The following is a 13,231-nucleotide window of genomic DNA, read 5'->3' as shown; positions in this document are numbered from 1 at the left end:
CGGTTGCCATCTGAGGAGGGAGGGGCTTTCTGGCCTCCTCCGCTATTTAAGCAGCTGATCAGAGTTCTTTATTAATTGCCCTATATAATAAAAATCTGAAATTAAAAACACCTTAAATATTGTACTTGTTCTTTCACTCAATAGGGACCTAGCCCTATGGAATGCATGTGCTAATAAAAAACAACTAAATACTTCCAAAAGGTTAATATGAGCACATCACAGAAATATTCTAAATACTTTTTATTAGCATTATTAACATGTATTCCATAGGGCTGGACCACACATGGACAAATGACATCAACTTGCGACGGGAGTTGTCCTTAGTGAGTTTATTCAAAATATTTAAGGTGTTTTTAATTTTAGTTATAAAGGGCAACTATTATAATGTGTTAAGGCATATAAGGCGTATTAGTCAGGGATCCTTTTAATAATGAAAAAAAAAGTCTATATATACTCATATTATGAGTAAAAATAATAATAACTAGAAAAATATGACTGTAGAGATACTGTGTACCTGTGTGCATGACAATATTTAGAAAAATGGTTTTGCACAAATCGGCCTCCTGGTGGCGCTACTGTCTGTCATCGTCGATGAAAGGAGAAGGAGAATGGCTGGACACGTACTCCGACTACCAAGAGAGAGACCGGCAAGTGTGGCAATGGACTGGATGCCAGAAGGTGGAAAGAGGAAAAGAGGGAGGCCAAAGAAGACTTGGAGACAGACAGCTAAGGAAGACCTAAGCGAGATGGGTGTCAGCTGGCACGGAGCAAGAAGAGTCGCCAGAGACCGGAGTAAATGGAGAGGACTCGTCGCCCAATGTTCCAATAGGAACGGGAGGAACTAAGTCTAAGTAAGTAAGCAACACCGGGGCTCTGTGTCTCTGTGTCGCTCAAGCCACTGAAACTGTGTACTGAACAGCCAGCACAGCTCCCTCTGACACGCTATGGGAAATTTCTCACTCAGGTTTTGCCATTTCTTGACGACAGGATGTGTTTATGCATGATCACTCAGAGATCCCAAATGTCTTCAGATTGTCAGAACATCTCAGAGGTGCTGCATGAATAGCTGAACAAAGTTCTGAGAGGTACTGCCGAAGTTCTGAGTTTAGTCATTCCCTAACCCTGTCTGAACAAATTTCGGACGTTGGTTGGAAGTATGTCGTGGCCTTCAATCAGCTATGCCTCGATCTGGCAAATTATTTTACTGTTGCTTTGCAGTGGAGCTTCCTTTAATAAGTGCACGCATTATGCAGCATTAGCTAAGACAGAGAGGAAAACTAATGAGAGAGAAGGTGACTGCACCGGGGTGCTCCTTCCATTCCGACATCTCACCAGTCCGACTAGTGGCTTCCTCGTGCGGTTAAGGTTAGGGTTAGGGTTAGGTATAGGGTTCGTCAACGTCGGAAAGGCGACATGTCGGAAAGGAGAAATGCACCCGACTGCACCGGTACAAACCTACGGTACATTAACCACTACACACTTAGTTGACCGGGGTCCATCGGGCTCTGTACTACTGTAGGTCTTCTAGTATTTCTACACCAAATGAAAATAGCCGATCTACAAGCTTGCACGTTGTGATGCGTCGCGATGCATTGCGAGCTTGTAGATTGGCTATTTTTTTATGAATGTTCGCCCCCAGAATCACTTCCACAGATTCCTCCACGAGTCCACGGCCACCTATTACTCCTGTGGCAAACGAACACGACGAGCCCCACCAAAATGGCCAACGGTCAGTGGTGTAAAGTAACTAAGTAAATTTACTCAAGTTACTTAAGTACAATTCTGAGGTATTTTTTACTTCACTGGAGTATTTATAATTTTCAGTACTTTTGCTTCTACTCCACTACATCTCAGAGGCAAATATTGTACTTTTACTCCACTATAATGATTTGAAAACTTTACTAGTTACTTTGTAGATTTTGATTATTATTACAAAACATACATTAACCACTTCAGCCCTATATATATATTTCCACCCATTCTGCACAATGAGTACTTTTACTTTTGATACTTTAAGTACATTTTGATACCAATACTTTTGTACTTTTACTCAAATACATTTTGAATTCCGGACTTTTACTTAAGTAAAACCACTGCCAACGGTAAGGGTTGCATTTGACACGTTCTGGTTACCTGGTCAGCCTGTAAAGTCTCTCACTCAGGTCCCTATATGAACAGTCATCGGGCCTGTGGCCCTATTGTGTCACTGTGCATTTGTGGACCTGCGGACGGGCCCTGGCGGTGGAAAAGCACAGGGCACAGCAGATGCCATGTCATGTGACGTCCTGACCGCTATCCGACAAGACACCGTTAGTTTTTCAGTGACAAGGCGTCAGCTGAAGGGACACGGGCAGAGCCCTGGCATCAGCATTTGTGCATGTCTGCTCGAATCCCCAGCACGGTGGCCTATACCTAAGAATCACTCTCACTCACTGTTGCTGAGCAAGGTTATTATAGTTTTGGATTTTTCATTTTAAGTTCGTTTTTATTTATTTTTTCTAATTCAGTTAGTTTTAATTAGTTTCTCGAGCGGATTTGCTAGTTTTTTATTTTTGATAATACTAATAGTTTGTTAGTTTTTATTAGTTTTAGGTTTTTTTATACTTTCGGCCCTTTACAATCCTGCACCAAATAAACAAATAAGTCAGGTGCAGGATTGAAAAGGGCCAGAGTAAGTACGGTAATATGTAATAAAAACTCAGGAAAATAGCTTATAAATAAATTGACGAAAACTAAGGGCATTTTGTCTATCATTTCAGTTAATTTTACTTCGTTTTGTAAACACACAATACAGTTTCAGTTAGTTATCGTTTGTTTTTTATTCTAGTTTTTATTTTTTCGTTATTACCTTAGTTTTCGTTGACTATAATAACTTTGCTGCTGAGTTCATTATTTAGTTTGGGGTGAGATGGACCTTGACTTCGTCATGACAGGGCTGAGAGCAGCAGCTCAAGTATTTTTGACCGTTGCGTTGTCAGTGGTGGCCTCACACTAACAGTCAGTAACCAGTAAGCTTTCTCCTGAAAACATTCTCGCCCTTTTAGATTTGGTCTCCTTTCTGAGCCATATAGCCACGACGAAGTGACACTATTTTTATGTAAAATGCACTCTAACTGAGATGTATTTGGCTGCGGACCCCCATCTGAAAAGATTGTGTGCCAGGGACCACCATAAGAGAAGTATTTTCAAAATGATGAGTACCGTTCACTAAAAACTAAGCTTCAGACCTCCCAAAACAAACCGATTTTCGACTACTTCTCTGCCTAAAGCCCACCTAATTCCAACACACTTTGCTAGTCTGGGATGGCTCAGGGTAGAAGACAGAGTTAAGCAATTAAAAATAGGTTTGGTATTTAAGATAGTCAAAGGGGCAGTGCCCTCAATACCCTCATATATGACTAACTACTTCTCCAAAGTGAGTGACACCCACAATACTAGAGGGAGCGACAAATATAGAACAAACATGGGAAAATTCTCATTCCACTACTCTGCCACCAAAATGTCGAATACCCTGACACCATCCATCACTGGTAAATGCAATTTACAATAGAAAGTAGGTGTCATTCACTGCTGACGTTTTCCCCTTTTCTCCTTTGTACATATAGTGTTTTGTATTGGTTGATGACATGTATTAGTGTGTTATTTTTTGCCATGTTGATTAATTGAATACATAAGACCACAATGGAAAGTCCCCAGGACGTTTTGTGTTCTCCTTTTAGCCTTAATGTCTTACTGTACCTCGTGGTGTTTACATTTCTGACTAATAAAGTATTCATTATTCAATCAATAATTTTGTACATTTACTCAAGTAACATTTTGAATACAGGACTTTCATTTGCCTGTAGTATTGCAGTATTGCTAGGGATAATTCACCCCAAAAAATATTTTTTTTTCCCATCTATTAGTCACCCCATGCATGGAGACTATATGTTTTTTGTTATTGTCGCATTCCTAAGCCAATAATTTGATGACCAGAGGGTAAGCAGCAGGTTCCAGTATAGGAGACACAAAGGAGACTCTTTGTGTCTCCTACCGGAACCGCTACCGGTCATCAAATGATTGTCTTAGGAATGCAACAAAAACAAAAAAATATCCATGAATTCAAGTCTACATGGGGTGACTAATCGATTGAAAAAAAGTCATTTTGGGGGTGAACTATCCCTTTAAGTAAAAAATCTGAGCACTTCTTCCACCACAGTGATGAATATAGACTCAGACTTGCCACCAAACTGAGTCAGCAAGAGTCACCACAAAACACAGTTATCTGCCGTTTACTGGTGGTTGCTATGCCAACGTTTGTGGTGATAAGGGAGCCAATCTACAACCTTCATTGTTGATACCTGTTATGTAAACACCAAAATAACCTAACCTATTCTGTTCTTTACTGTCATCAGAGATGTCATTTCAGAAAGAAAAAAAAAGAAATGTGGACAAAAAGTGATCATTAAAGCCCCATTTCAAAAACTAGCTAAATTAGCTGATCTACAAAGCTCACAACACGTTGTGAGCTTGCAGATCAGCATTTTTATTTTTTATTTTGTCATAAACATACAAATCTGTAACAAGACATGTAAAATAAAAAATATATAAATACTTTTATATGTTGTTGAAACAATGATCTTATTTTGTATAGGCCTAACTCACAAATGTTTAAAAAAATGAAAAATAAAGAAGAGCGAAAAAGAAGGAAACTACAGAGAGTAGTGCGGTCAGCCCAGCGAATAGTCGGAGGTGAGCTTCCCTCCCTCCAGGGAATATACGAGAGGCGATGCGTGGCCAAGGCTGAACGGATTATTGGGGACGTCCACCATCCCAGCCACAGCCTGTTCAGGCCAGCACTGCGGCCGTGGCCAGGCAAGCGATATCTCAGCCTTGCTAGCCACACACAAAGACTTTGGAGTACTTTCTTCTTGGCCACCATAAGACTTCTGAACACACACTGAACACTACATGGCCCGGACTATATGGCCATATGTCTGTGGTTAATGTATTAGATATATGACATGCAGTTTGCGCATGAGCTTTTTGCACTTAGGTAGTTTCGATCTTATACATGTTTTTATTAAGCAGCTTAGTTATAACATAACACTTGACATTGAGTCTGAATGTGGAATTACTGAGACAGTAGCTGCTGTGTTGGTTTTTTAGCGCACAATGAATTTCACGTGCCTTTTACTTGTAAATGGTATTGTTGACAATAAAGTTGAACCTTGAACCTTGAGTAAAATAGTAGCCTAAAGGAAAAGGAAAGCAAAAGAAAAGGAAGAAGAGAGAGAAGGGAAGGCAAAAGGGGAAAGGGGAACACTGCTGTCTCGCCATAGTGCTCCATTCACTTAGGTCTCCTGGTTAAGTGGCATCCTATTTTTTAAAACAATTACAATTCAAATTCACATTTTTGACAATGGTCGCCTATACTGACATGCCCAAAATAGGGACAACCAGGTTGAAAGTGGTTAATAAATGCATGGACACGGACAAGACAACATGCGTCTATAACATATGTGTCACTATATGTCACATGTACTGTAGATGGACGGGCGTGAATTGAGAGGCAACAGTGCCAAGCTGAAATGAGATTAATCTGCAAAAAATAAATACATACAGTATTCAGAGGTGGGAAAAATATGCATAAATGAACTGAATTTTAGGTTAAACGCGATCACATTAGGGGTGGGGGGCAATTACTATCCACTGAGACCCCAAATGACGTCCTGACTGTCATTATGGACACTTTAATACTGCTAATATGAGTCACCAATATTCCTATAGCAAAGCGAGTTCTAGAGGGTTGTTGGTACGACTACCCACTGGGAACAACAGGAAGTGGTTTAATATCACACAGGATACCCCTTAGGGGTGCTCTCCTGGCTCACACAAACACCTGACTCAAATTATCCCTGTTAAGGATATTCTTTGATTCATCAATTGCAGCTTAGGCATTTAGCAGACACGCATATCCAGAGCAATTCATAAGTGCAAGATCAGAGTACAAGCAGAGTGAGTATTATCTCAAGCCAACAAACAAGGTAAATAATCCCATAAGCAGAGCGCAGAGAGAACAATGCAGTGCCTCAAATAAACTAAACTAGGATACCAGGTAAACAATGGACCTAGCATCTGTCTAAATAACATGCTATCTCAATCACATTCTTAAGATTTTTGGTTGAGAAAAATAAATCGACAAGAAAAAAAACCCATGAGATTACGCATACAGAAGCTACTATGGCTACTTCTGCATACAGAAGTAGCCATATCTTTGCCATCCACGAGCATCAATGGAAAGTTTTGGTACTCGATGGTGGGGCTACATTCACATGCCCTAGATAGGTCATTTGTACCCCAGACATGGAACAAGGGAACGGTGAGAATGTGTCTGATGAACTCTGCCACGTAAGTACAATAGCAGCGTTAAACATAATATGTTTAGCTGTGCAAAAGCTCTGCATTTCCAATGTATTTCAAGTAAACACCGTATTGCGCGTATTGTGCAGTAACAACAAACTGTGCACAGGACATGAGCCTAATAATTAATGTTTAATGTGTGCATAGATGAATAAATCAAAGTCGGATCATTACCTGGATTCCTCGTCCCTGGCAATCAACAGAGACATGTGATTGGAGAAGGACGCGGTCCGTAAGATCTCCACCGCCCTATCACGAAACAGGAGAGAGATGTCAATCGTCTCCAGCTGCATGCCTTGACTTGCTAACCTCACAGTGATCTTATCTAACATTTTGTCTGACTATTGAGACTAATATAGTCCCCGACTTGCCTTGACGATCTGAATTGTAATCGTTAATCAATTATTTTTTTATAATTGATTAAATTGATTAGTTGGATTAACTGTTGCACCCTACTCCTCACCTGTCATTGGTGACTCCAATCAAGCTGATGTCATTGACGTCCAAAAGCAGGTCACCGGACTTAAGCCTACCTAGAGAGAGAGAGAGAGGTAGAGAGAGAGGGGGGGAGGGAGAGAGAGATGAGAAAATGAATGAAAAAATTTAACAAAAGAAAAACAAACAGACATACAGTATGAAACACGGGGAGGGATATGCTTAAAACTGAAATGCTGCATGTCCTGCGTGAGACCAAACTTCTACCGCTGCCTCCACCTACAGACAATCCCTGATTGGCAAGGCAAGATATTGGCCCTCATTTATCAACGCAGCGTATAAACCGGCGTATATTTTTCCATATATTCGGCCGTACACCAACGTCAAAGTCACATTTATCAACGAATCCTACACAGCCGATCCGAGCGGACATTTGGTCGTTGATAAATCTCACGTCTGAAAACGAGCGTCATTTAAATAACACGCCCTTAAATATTCACAAAACGCCCGACTTCACGACATGAAGAACCAGAATACGACCCAAAAAAAGCATGTTTCCCCCGCTCGCCCCCCTCTCTCTCTCTCTCACACACACACACACACACACACACACACACACACACACACACACACACACACACACACACACACACACACACACACACACACACACACACACACACACACACACACACACACACACACACACACACACACACACACACACACACACACACACACACGCGCGCGCGCCCGCCCAACTTCGTCTTTCCGTAGCGTAGCGGTACATGAGACTTGGGCGGAATGCAGTGATTCCGTGCCGCCACGTTAATATTGGAGCGTCGGGTTTATATCCTTAACCCAGCCAGGTTGTGTAGCCTACATAACTCTCTATGACATAACTCCATAACATAGGACAAGCTACTGTAAGTTTGTAGACCTCACTGTCAGTGAAAAGATGGTCGGGGCTCCCGAAAAGTCTCTCGCAGTAGCTGCTGCGCTGAAAACAGCAGATCTACAAGCTCACAACGCGTCGCAATGCGACCTGTTGTGAGCTTGTAGATCTGCTATTTTCAAATAGCCAATGCAGCCATGCAGATCTGCAAGCTTAACCGAATGACTGTTAAAGCAGTTTGTTTAAATTAGTTTATAAAATGATATATTTTCACAGCGATTATTTATTAGTGTAGATATACACATTTAGGAGTGGATTATGTGTCCAGATGCTTGTCAGACCGTCAGACAATGGTGCTCCGCAGGTCTAGAATGGAATAAACGGGCGCAGCCAACGTCAACAACTGGTCTCGACCAGACGTGAGATTTCAGCCTACGGTAGGATGAAGCCCACGTCAGGATGTATTAATAAATGCCGAAAGGTGCGGTGATCTCGCCGTACGCTCATTATTCGGGCTGCACCGCGTTGATAAATGAGGGGCATTGTGTTTATGAGCATCAGGCAGTACTACTTGTCAACATGTAGGTGTCCTACCAGCCACCAGGGTCTAAAATGTCTCAGTGGAAGAGGCGGGAGACCACTTCCAACCACTGCAGATGTTCTGTATGTATTGTATTAACATACTCCATCATACAGATTGGCAAAAACTAACATCGTATTCATGAAAATAAAACATTGCAGCTTATCCTCCATCATACAATGAAAATAACAGATCTACAAGCCCATAATGCGTCACCAAATAAGTAGGCCACAGACAGACAGACAGTAATGTTCCTACCGTCCAGGTCGGCCAGTCCACCAGGTATCACCCTCTTGATATAAATGCCAAACTCATCTCCGTTTGAACCTCGGTAACCTCCGATTATCTTCACACCTGATGACAGAAAGATCATATGAAAACACCCTGCATGGAATCTACAGTAGAAGTAGTAGTAATAGCAGTGGAGGAAAAGGTATCAATACTGCAATGTAGAAATACTCTGTACAGTACAGTAAAAGTGCGGAATTCAAAAATTACTTGAGTAAAAGTACAAAAGTATTGGTATCAAAATGCACTTAAAGTACCAAAAGTAGAAAGTAGTCATGATGCAGAATGTCCCATTTCACAAGTTTTCAGGTGTATAAAATGTATTAAAATCTTTTGAAAATAGCAGATCTACAAGCTCACAATGTGAGCTTGTAGATCTGCTATTTTCAACTGGCCAAAATGTATATAGGGCTGAAGTGGTTAATGTATGTTTTGTAATAATAATCCAAATCTACAAAGTAACTTAAGTTTTCAAATAAATGTAGTGGAGTAAGTACAATATTTGGATCCGAGATGTAGTGGAGTAGAAGTAAAAATATTGGAAATGCTCAAGTAAAGTACAAATATCACAAAATTGTACTTAAGTACAGTACTTAAGCAAATGTACTTAGTTGCTTTCCACCACTGAGTAATAGTAGTAGTAGTAGTAAGCCAAACGTTAATTCTTACCAAGTCCCGTCTTACAATCACACAACTGCAGTCTCTGAACGGCCCTGTAGATCCCATGAGGGGCCATGATGGTCCTGGAACAAAGAGGCAAATAACACACAGTCAATACATTAACCACCCGTTGTACTTTAACGAGCGAAAATAGCCGATCCGCAATGGTGTTTTTTTTTTTACCACGCAAGCTATATCATAACATAACAGCATGTACATTTCTAACAAACCAACCCGCGTGAAAATCGGCCGAGAATTCAGCGAGTTATACGATTATTTTAATAGTGGAGACCTCCTGCTTCAGTAGACATGCATTAGTCCAGGGGCCAAGCCAGATTTTGGTACCACCTAAGGTGGCCGTACATTTTTGGTATTTTTGTATTCCTACATGTCTCTAGTTTATATTTTGGTATGATACATCTTCCAATTCAGTAGCTTAATGACAGTAATCACTCTAAACCGGCTAATGTATCCGGTAGGAGACACAAAGTAGAATCTTTGTGTCTCCTACCGGAAATACACCCGGGCATCAAATTATTGCGACAAAAAACAAAATATATCCATGTATTCAAGGCTTCATGGGGTGTGCAATTGATAGAAAATAAATATTTTTTTGGGTGAACTCCTCCTTTAAGTTTCCCAGAGGGACTCTCTACCCATTCAGCTATGACCACCCTAGACCGAAGGAGGGTCAACTTTTACAAGCTTATGGAAAGCAGTCTTTTTGCAAACACCAAAAATCTGAGAAGTTATCAATTGCACACCCCATGAAGCCTTGAATACATGGATATATTTTGTTTTTTGTCGCTATAATTTGATGCCCGGGTGTATTTCCGGTAGGAGACACAAAGATTCTACTTTGTGTCTCCTATACATTAGCCGGTAGGTAGTGATAACTGCCATTAAGCTACTGAATTGGAAGATGTATCATACCAAAATATAAACTAGAGACATGTAGGAATACAAAAATACAAAAACTTTACGGCCACCTCAGGTGGTACCAATTTGTGAAAATATCAGTGTTGGCCCCTGGACTACATGGTTCTCAAAGTGGGGTCCAGGGACTCGCAGGGTTCTTTGAGGGGGTTCCAAATGGACCCTTGAAGGTCTGTAACTCTGAGAGTTATGGAGGTCCTTGGAATTTGAGAACCACTGCAATAGAAGGCACAGCTCTCCCCTCAAAATATGGCGTTCTTTTTCCTTTTCTGTCATGCAATGTTAAAGCAAACAGAACAGATATCAGAATTGCCAGGTACTCTCTAGGCTCCCCCAGTGGTTCACCTGGTAACGCAGCACAACACCACATAAATAAGAGGCAGCAGATATGACAAATGAAATTACTTAAATATACTAAGCCTCCTCCCGTTGCCTTCAGCCTACATTGGCGGAGATATTTAACCTGACACTTTCAACAACATACAACAAGGCAACGTCCCATTACTCTGAAAATGACAGGGCCTCCCTCCCTCCCTCCCTTCCTCCCTCCCTTCCTCCCTTCCTTCCTTACTTCCTTCGTCTCTTCCCTCCCTTCCCCCTGTGTCTTCCCTTTTCTCTCAAACAAAAGTAATCAAATCATAACAGGTTTTTGAGCATGTCTGTCTGTCTGTCAGACAACATACTGTCTGTCTGTCTGTCTGGAACTCTGGATGTGTTGCACACAGAACACATGCTCAGGGTGGAACAGGGTGTCTGCTCTATACTGTATTAAGTGTCTTGAGACAACTTGTTGTGATTTGGCACAATAATAACATTGAATTGAAGATTGAATTGAAAAAGTCTCTCTGTTAGCCTGGACCACTGTTTGTACATTCTCAGAGTTAGATTAACACGTACTGTGGTCATAAAAAAAAGTAATCAATAGAATAATGGCTACGATAATCGATAGTTATAGCCCTAACATGTGCAGCCAAGCCAGGAAACAAGTAAATGGCAAGTTGTCAATTGGCACAAGGAGGTCCTCAGGATCCAGCCAGACATTGAGGACACAGAAACAAACAATGATGACAAAACGCAGACCAGGAAAAGAGACACGGATTCTACTTACCAGTAAACAGCCCATCCAACCTCTCTGTGTCCCAACGTAGGAATGATGGCATCTCACTGGCAGAGAACAAACACACACACACACACACACACACACACACACACACACACACACACACACACACAAGAGTGAGTTGTTTGGAGGGAGACAACATGAGATGAGACAGCAACAGCAGTTTAAACCAGGTGTGTGTGTGTGTGTGTGTGTGTGTGTGTGTGTGTGTGTGTGTGTGTGTGTGTGTGTGTGTGTGTGTGTGTGTGTGTGTCAGATGGAAATCCGACTAGACAGTCAGAGAAAAACACAGGCTACATTTCCTTGTTAATCCATGCTGATAGTCACATCACTGAGCTGCACACACACACACACCTCAGACAGTCACCTCTCCATTCTGCTGCATGAGCTGTGAAGGCACAGTCACACCACACATAAACTCAAAAGACAGATTTTCATTTGTTTTATTTTTAACAATTGAGCTCCCACATTGCACCACACCTAACACATGCATAGATTGTGTACTAGTCAACGCTAAAGGGTCACAACATCCTAGGCTGATTGTGTAGTTTGTTTTCCACTTCAGGTGAAAAAACTACAGCTGATTAAAAACATGGCAGACTAGAAACAACACAGCTGCACCAAATAAGTGAATAATGAGTGTGTTAGATTGTCATAGGTGTGTCCAGAGCCAATGTCAATCCCCTAGTGAATAGTTGATGGTTAGGAACCCAGTGGACCCTACGGGTCTGTAAAAAGAGTGGAGTGCAGACAAAAATAATGAAACCAATTGGGGGTCCATTTGGTTACATTATTTGTGTGCACTCTCAGAGTTAAATGAACACAGAGGACTTTTGTGTAGTTTGGGTTCCCAGAGATATAAATAATATGAAATGGGTGTCCATCAGTGGTGGAAGAAGTACTCAGATATTTTACTTAAGTAAGAGTAGCAATACCAAAATATAAAAATACTCTGTTACAACTAAAAGGCCTGTGTTCAAAATGTTACTTTAGTAAAAGTACAAAAGTATTGGCATGAAAATATACTTAAAGTACCAAAAGTACTAAAATGTTTGAAAATGGCAGACCTACAAGCTCACAACGCTGAGCTTGTAGATCCGCTATTTTCAAATAGCCCATGTATAAAATAGGGCTAAAGTGGTTAATGTATGTTTTATAATATAATAATTTATATCTGCAAAGTAACAAGTAACTAAAGTTTTCAAATACTTGTAGTGGAGTAAAAGTACAATATTTGTCTCTGAGATGTAGTGGAGTAGAAGTAAAAGTATTGAAAATTGAAAATACTCCAGTAAAGTAAAAAAAATACCTCAAAAGTATACTTAAGTACAATACTTATAAATGTACTTAGTTACTTTACACTACTGGTGTCCATATAATGAATACTCACTGGACTAGGACAGGACAGTCCATTAATCTCAATAGGATCAATGTATCACTCAAAGCCAACATGTATCTCAATAACACAGCATTTAAATAGCAGGAACATTTCAATTAAAACTCACACCCACAAACAAGATGTACACTATAAAACAAAAATGGATCACATATAGGCCAATCTGGGAACCCATCGCCAAATGAAAAGGAAAAACAGCGCCCTCTGCTGTTTGTAATCTGTTCTTGAGAGATTACATATGTGCGTTCGGAAATTACGCACTGGAGCACACTCGCCTATTAGTTTGTATTGGCCAGTGCGCGCAGTGCTGTATTTTCGAACGCACCCAGACGCCTTAACAGACGACGTCACACTGGTATGAAACAGTATGCGCGCGTAAGTCGGCAGCAAAAGAACCCCACCTCTCATAAGATGCAATGTAAAAGTGGTCACAGTCTCACGTGTAATTTGTAAAAATGCATCCCATCAAACTTTCAGATGCTGTTTTTCTCCCAGTGTGGAGGAAGAATGCTTAGGATT

At 40.9% G+C, this 13,231-nt stretch overlaps 1 protein-coding gene across 3 annotated transcripts in view; it reads right to left on the bottom strand.

The window, feature by feature from the left end:
- The window catches only part of stxbp4 (syntaxin binding protein 4), a 205,876-nt gene extending 194,521 nt beyond the window's left edge, over positions 1 to 11,355 (bottom strand). For 2 of the 3 annotated variants that reach the window (XM_084079221.1, XM_084079222.1), the window contains exons 1-5: positions 11,305 to 11,355; positions 9,270 to 9,343; positions 8,571 to 8,666; positions 6,866 to 6,935; positions 6,577 to 6,651 (exon numbers count right to left, since the gene is read on the bottom strand). In XM_084079221.1, the coding sequence (XP_083935347.1) occupies positions 6,577 to 6,651; positions 6,866 to 6,935; positions 8,571 to 8,666; positions 9,270 to 9,336 (308 nt within the window). In that variant the 5' untranslated portion in view covers positions 9,337 to 9,343; positions 11,305 to 11,355. Of the gene's footprint in view, positions 1 to 6,576; positions 6,652 to 6,865; positions 6,936 to 8,570; positions 8,667 to 9,269; positions 9,344 to 11,304 lie in introns of those variants that run through there. The other variant, XM_084079223.1, reaches the window with a different exon arrangement.
- Between the last annotated feature and the right edge of the window lie 1,876 nt (positions 11,356 to 13,231).

Source organism: Gymnoscopelus microlampas (genome assembly GCF_963454915.1).
Source record: "Gymnoscopelus microlampas genome assembly, chromosome: 14".
In the NCBI taxonomy this organism is placed as follows: Eukaryota; Metazoa; Chordata; class Actinopteri; order Myctophiformes; family Myctophidae; genus Gymnoscopelus; species Gymnoscopelus microlampas.
The sequence above is the reverse complement of the archived record's forward strand: the minus strand, read 5'-3'. Positions and strand labels throughout refer to the sequence as shown.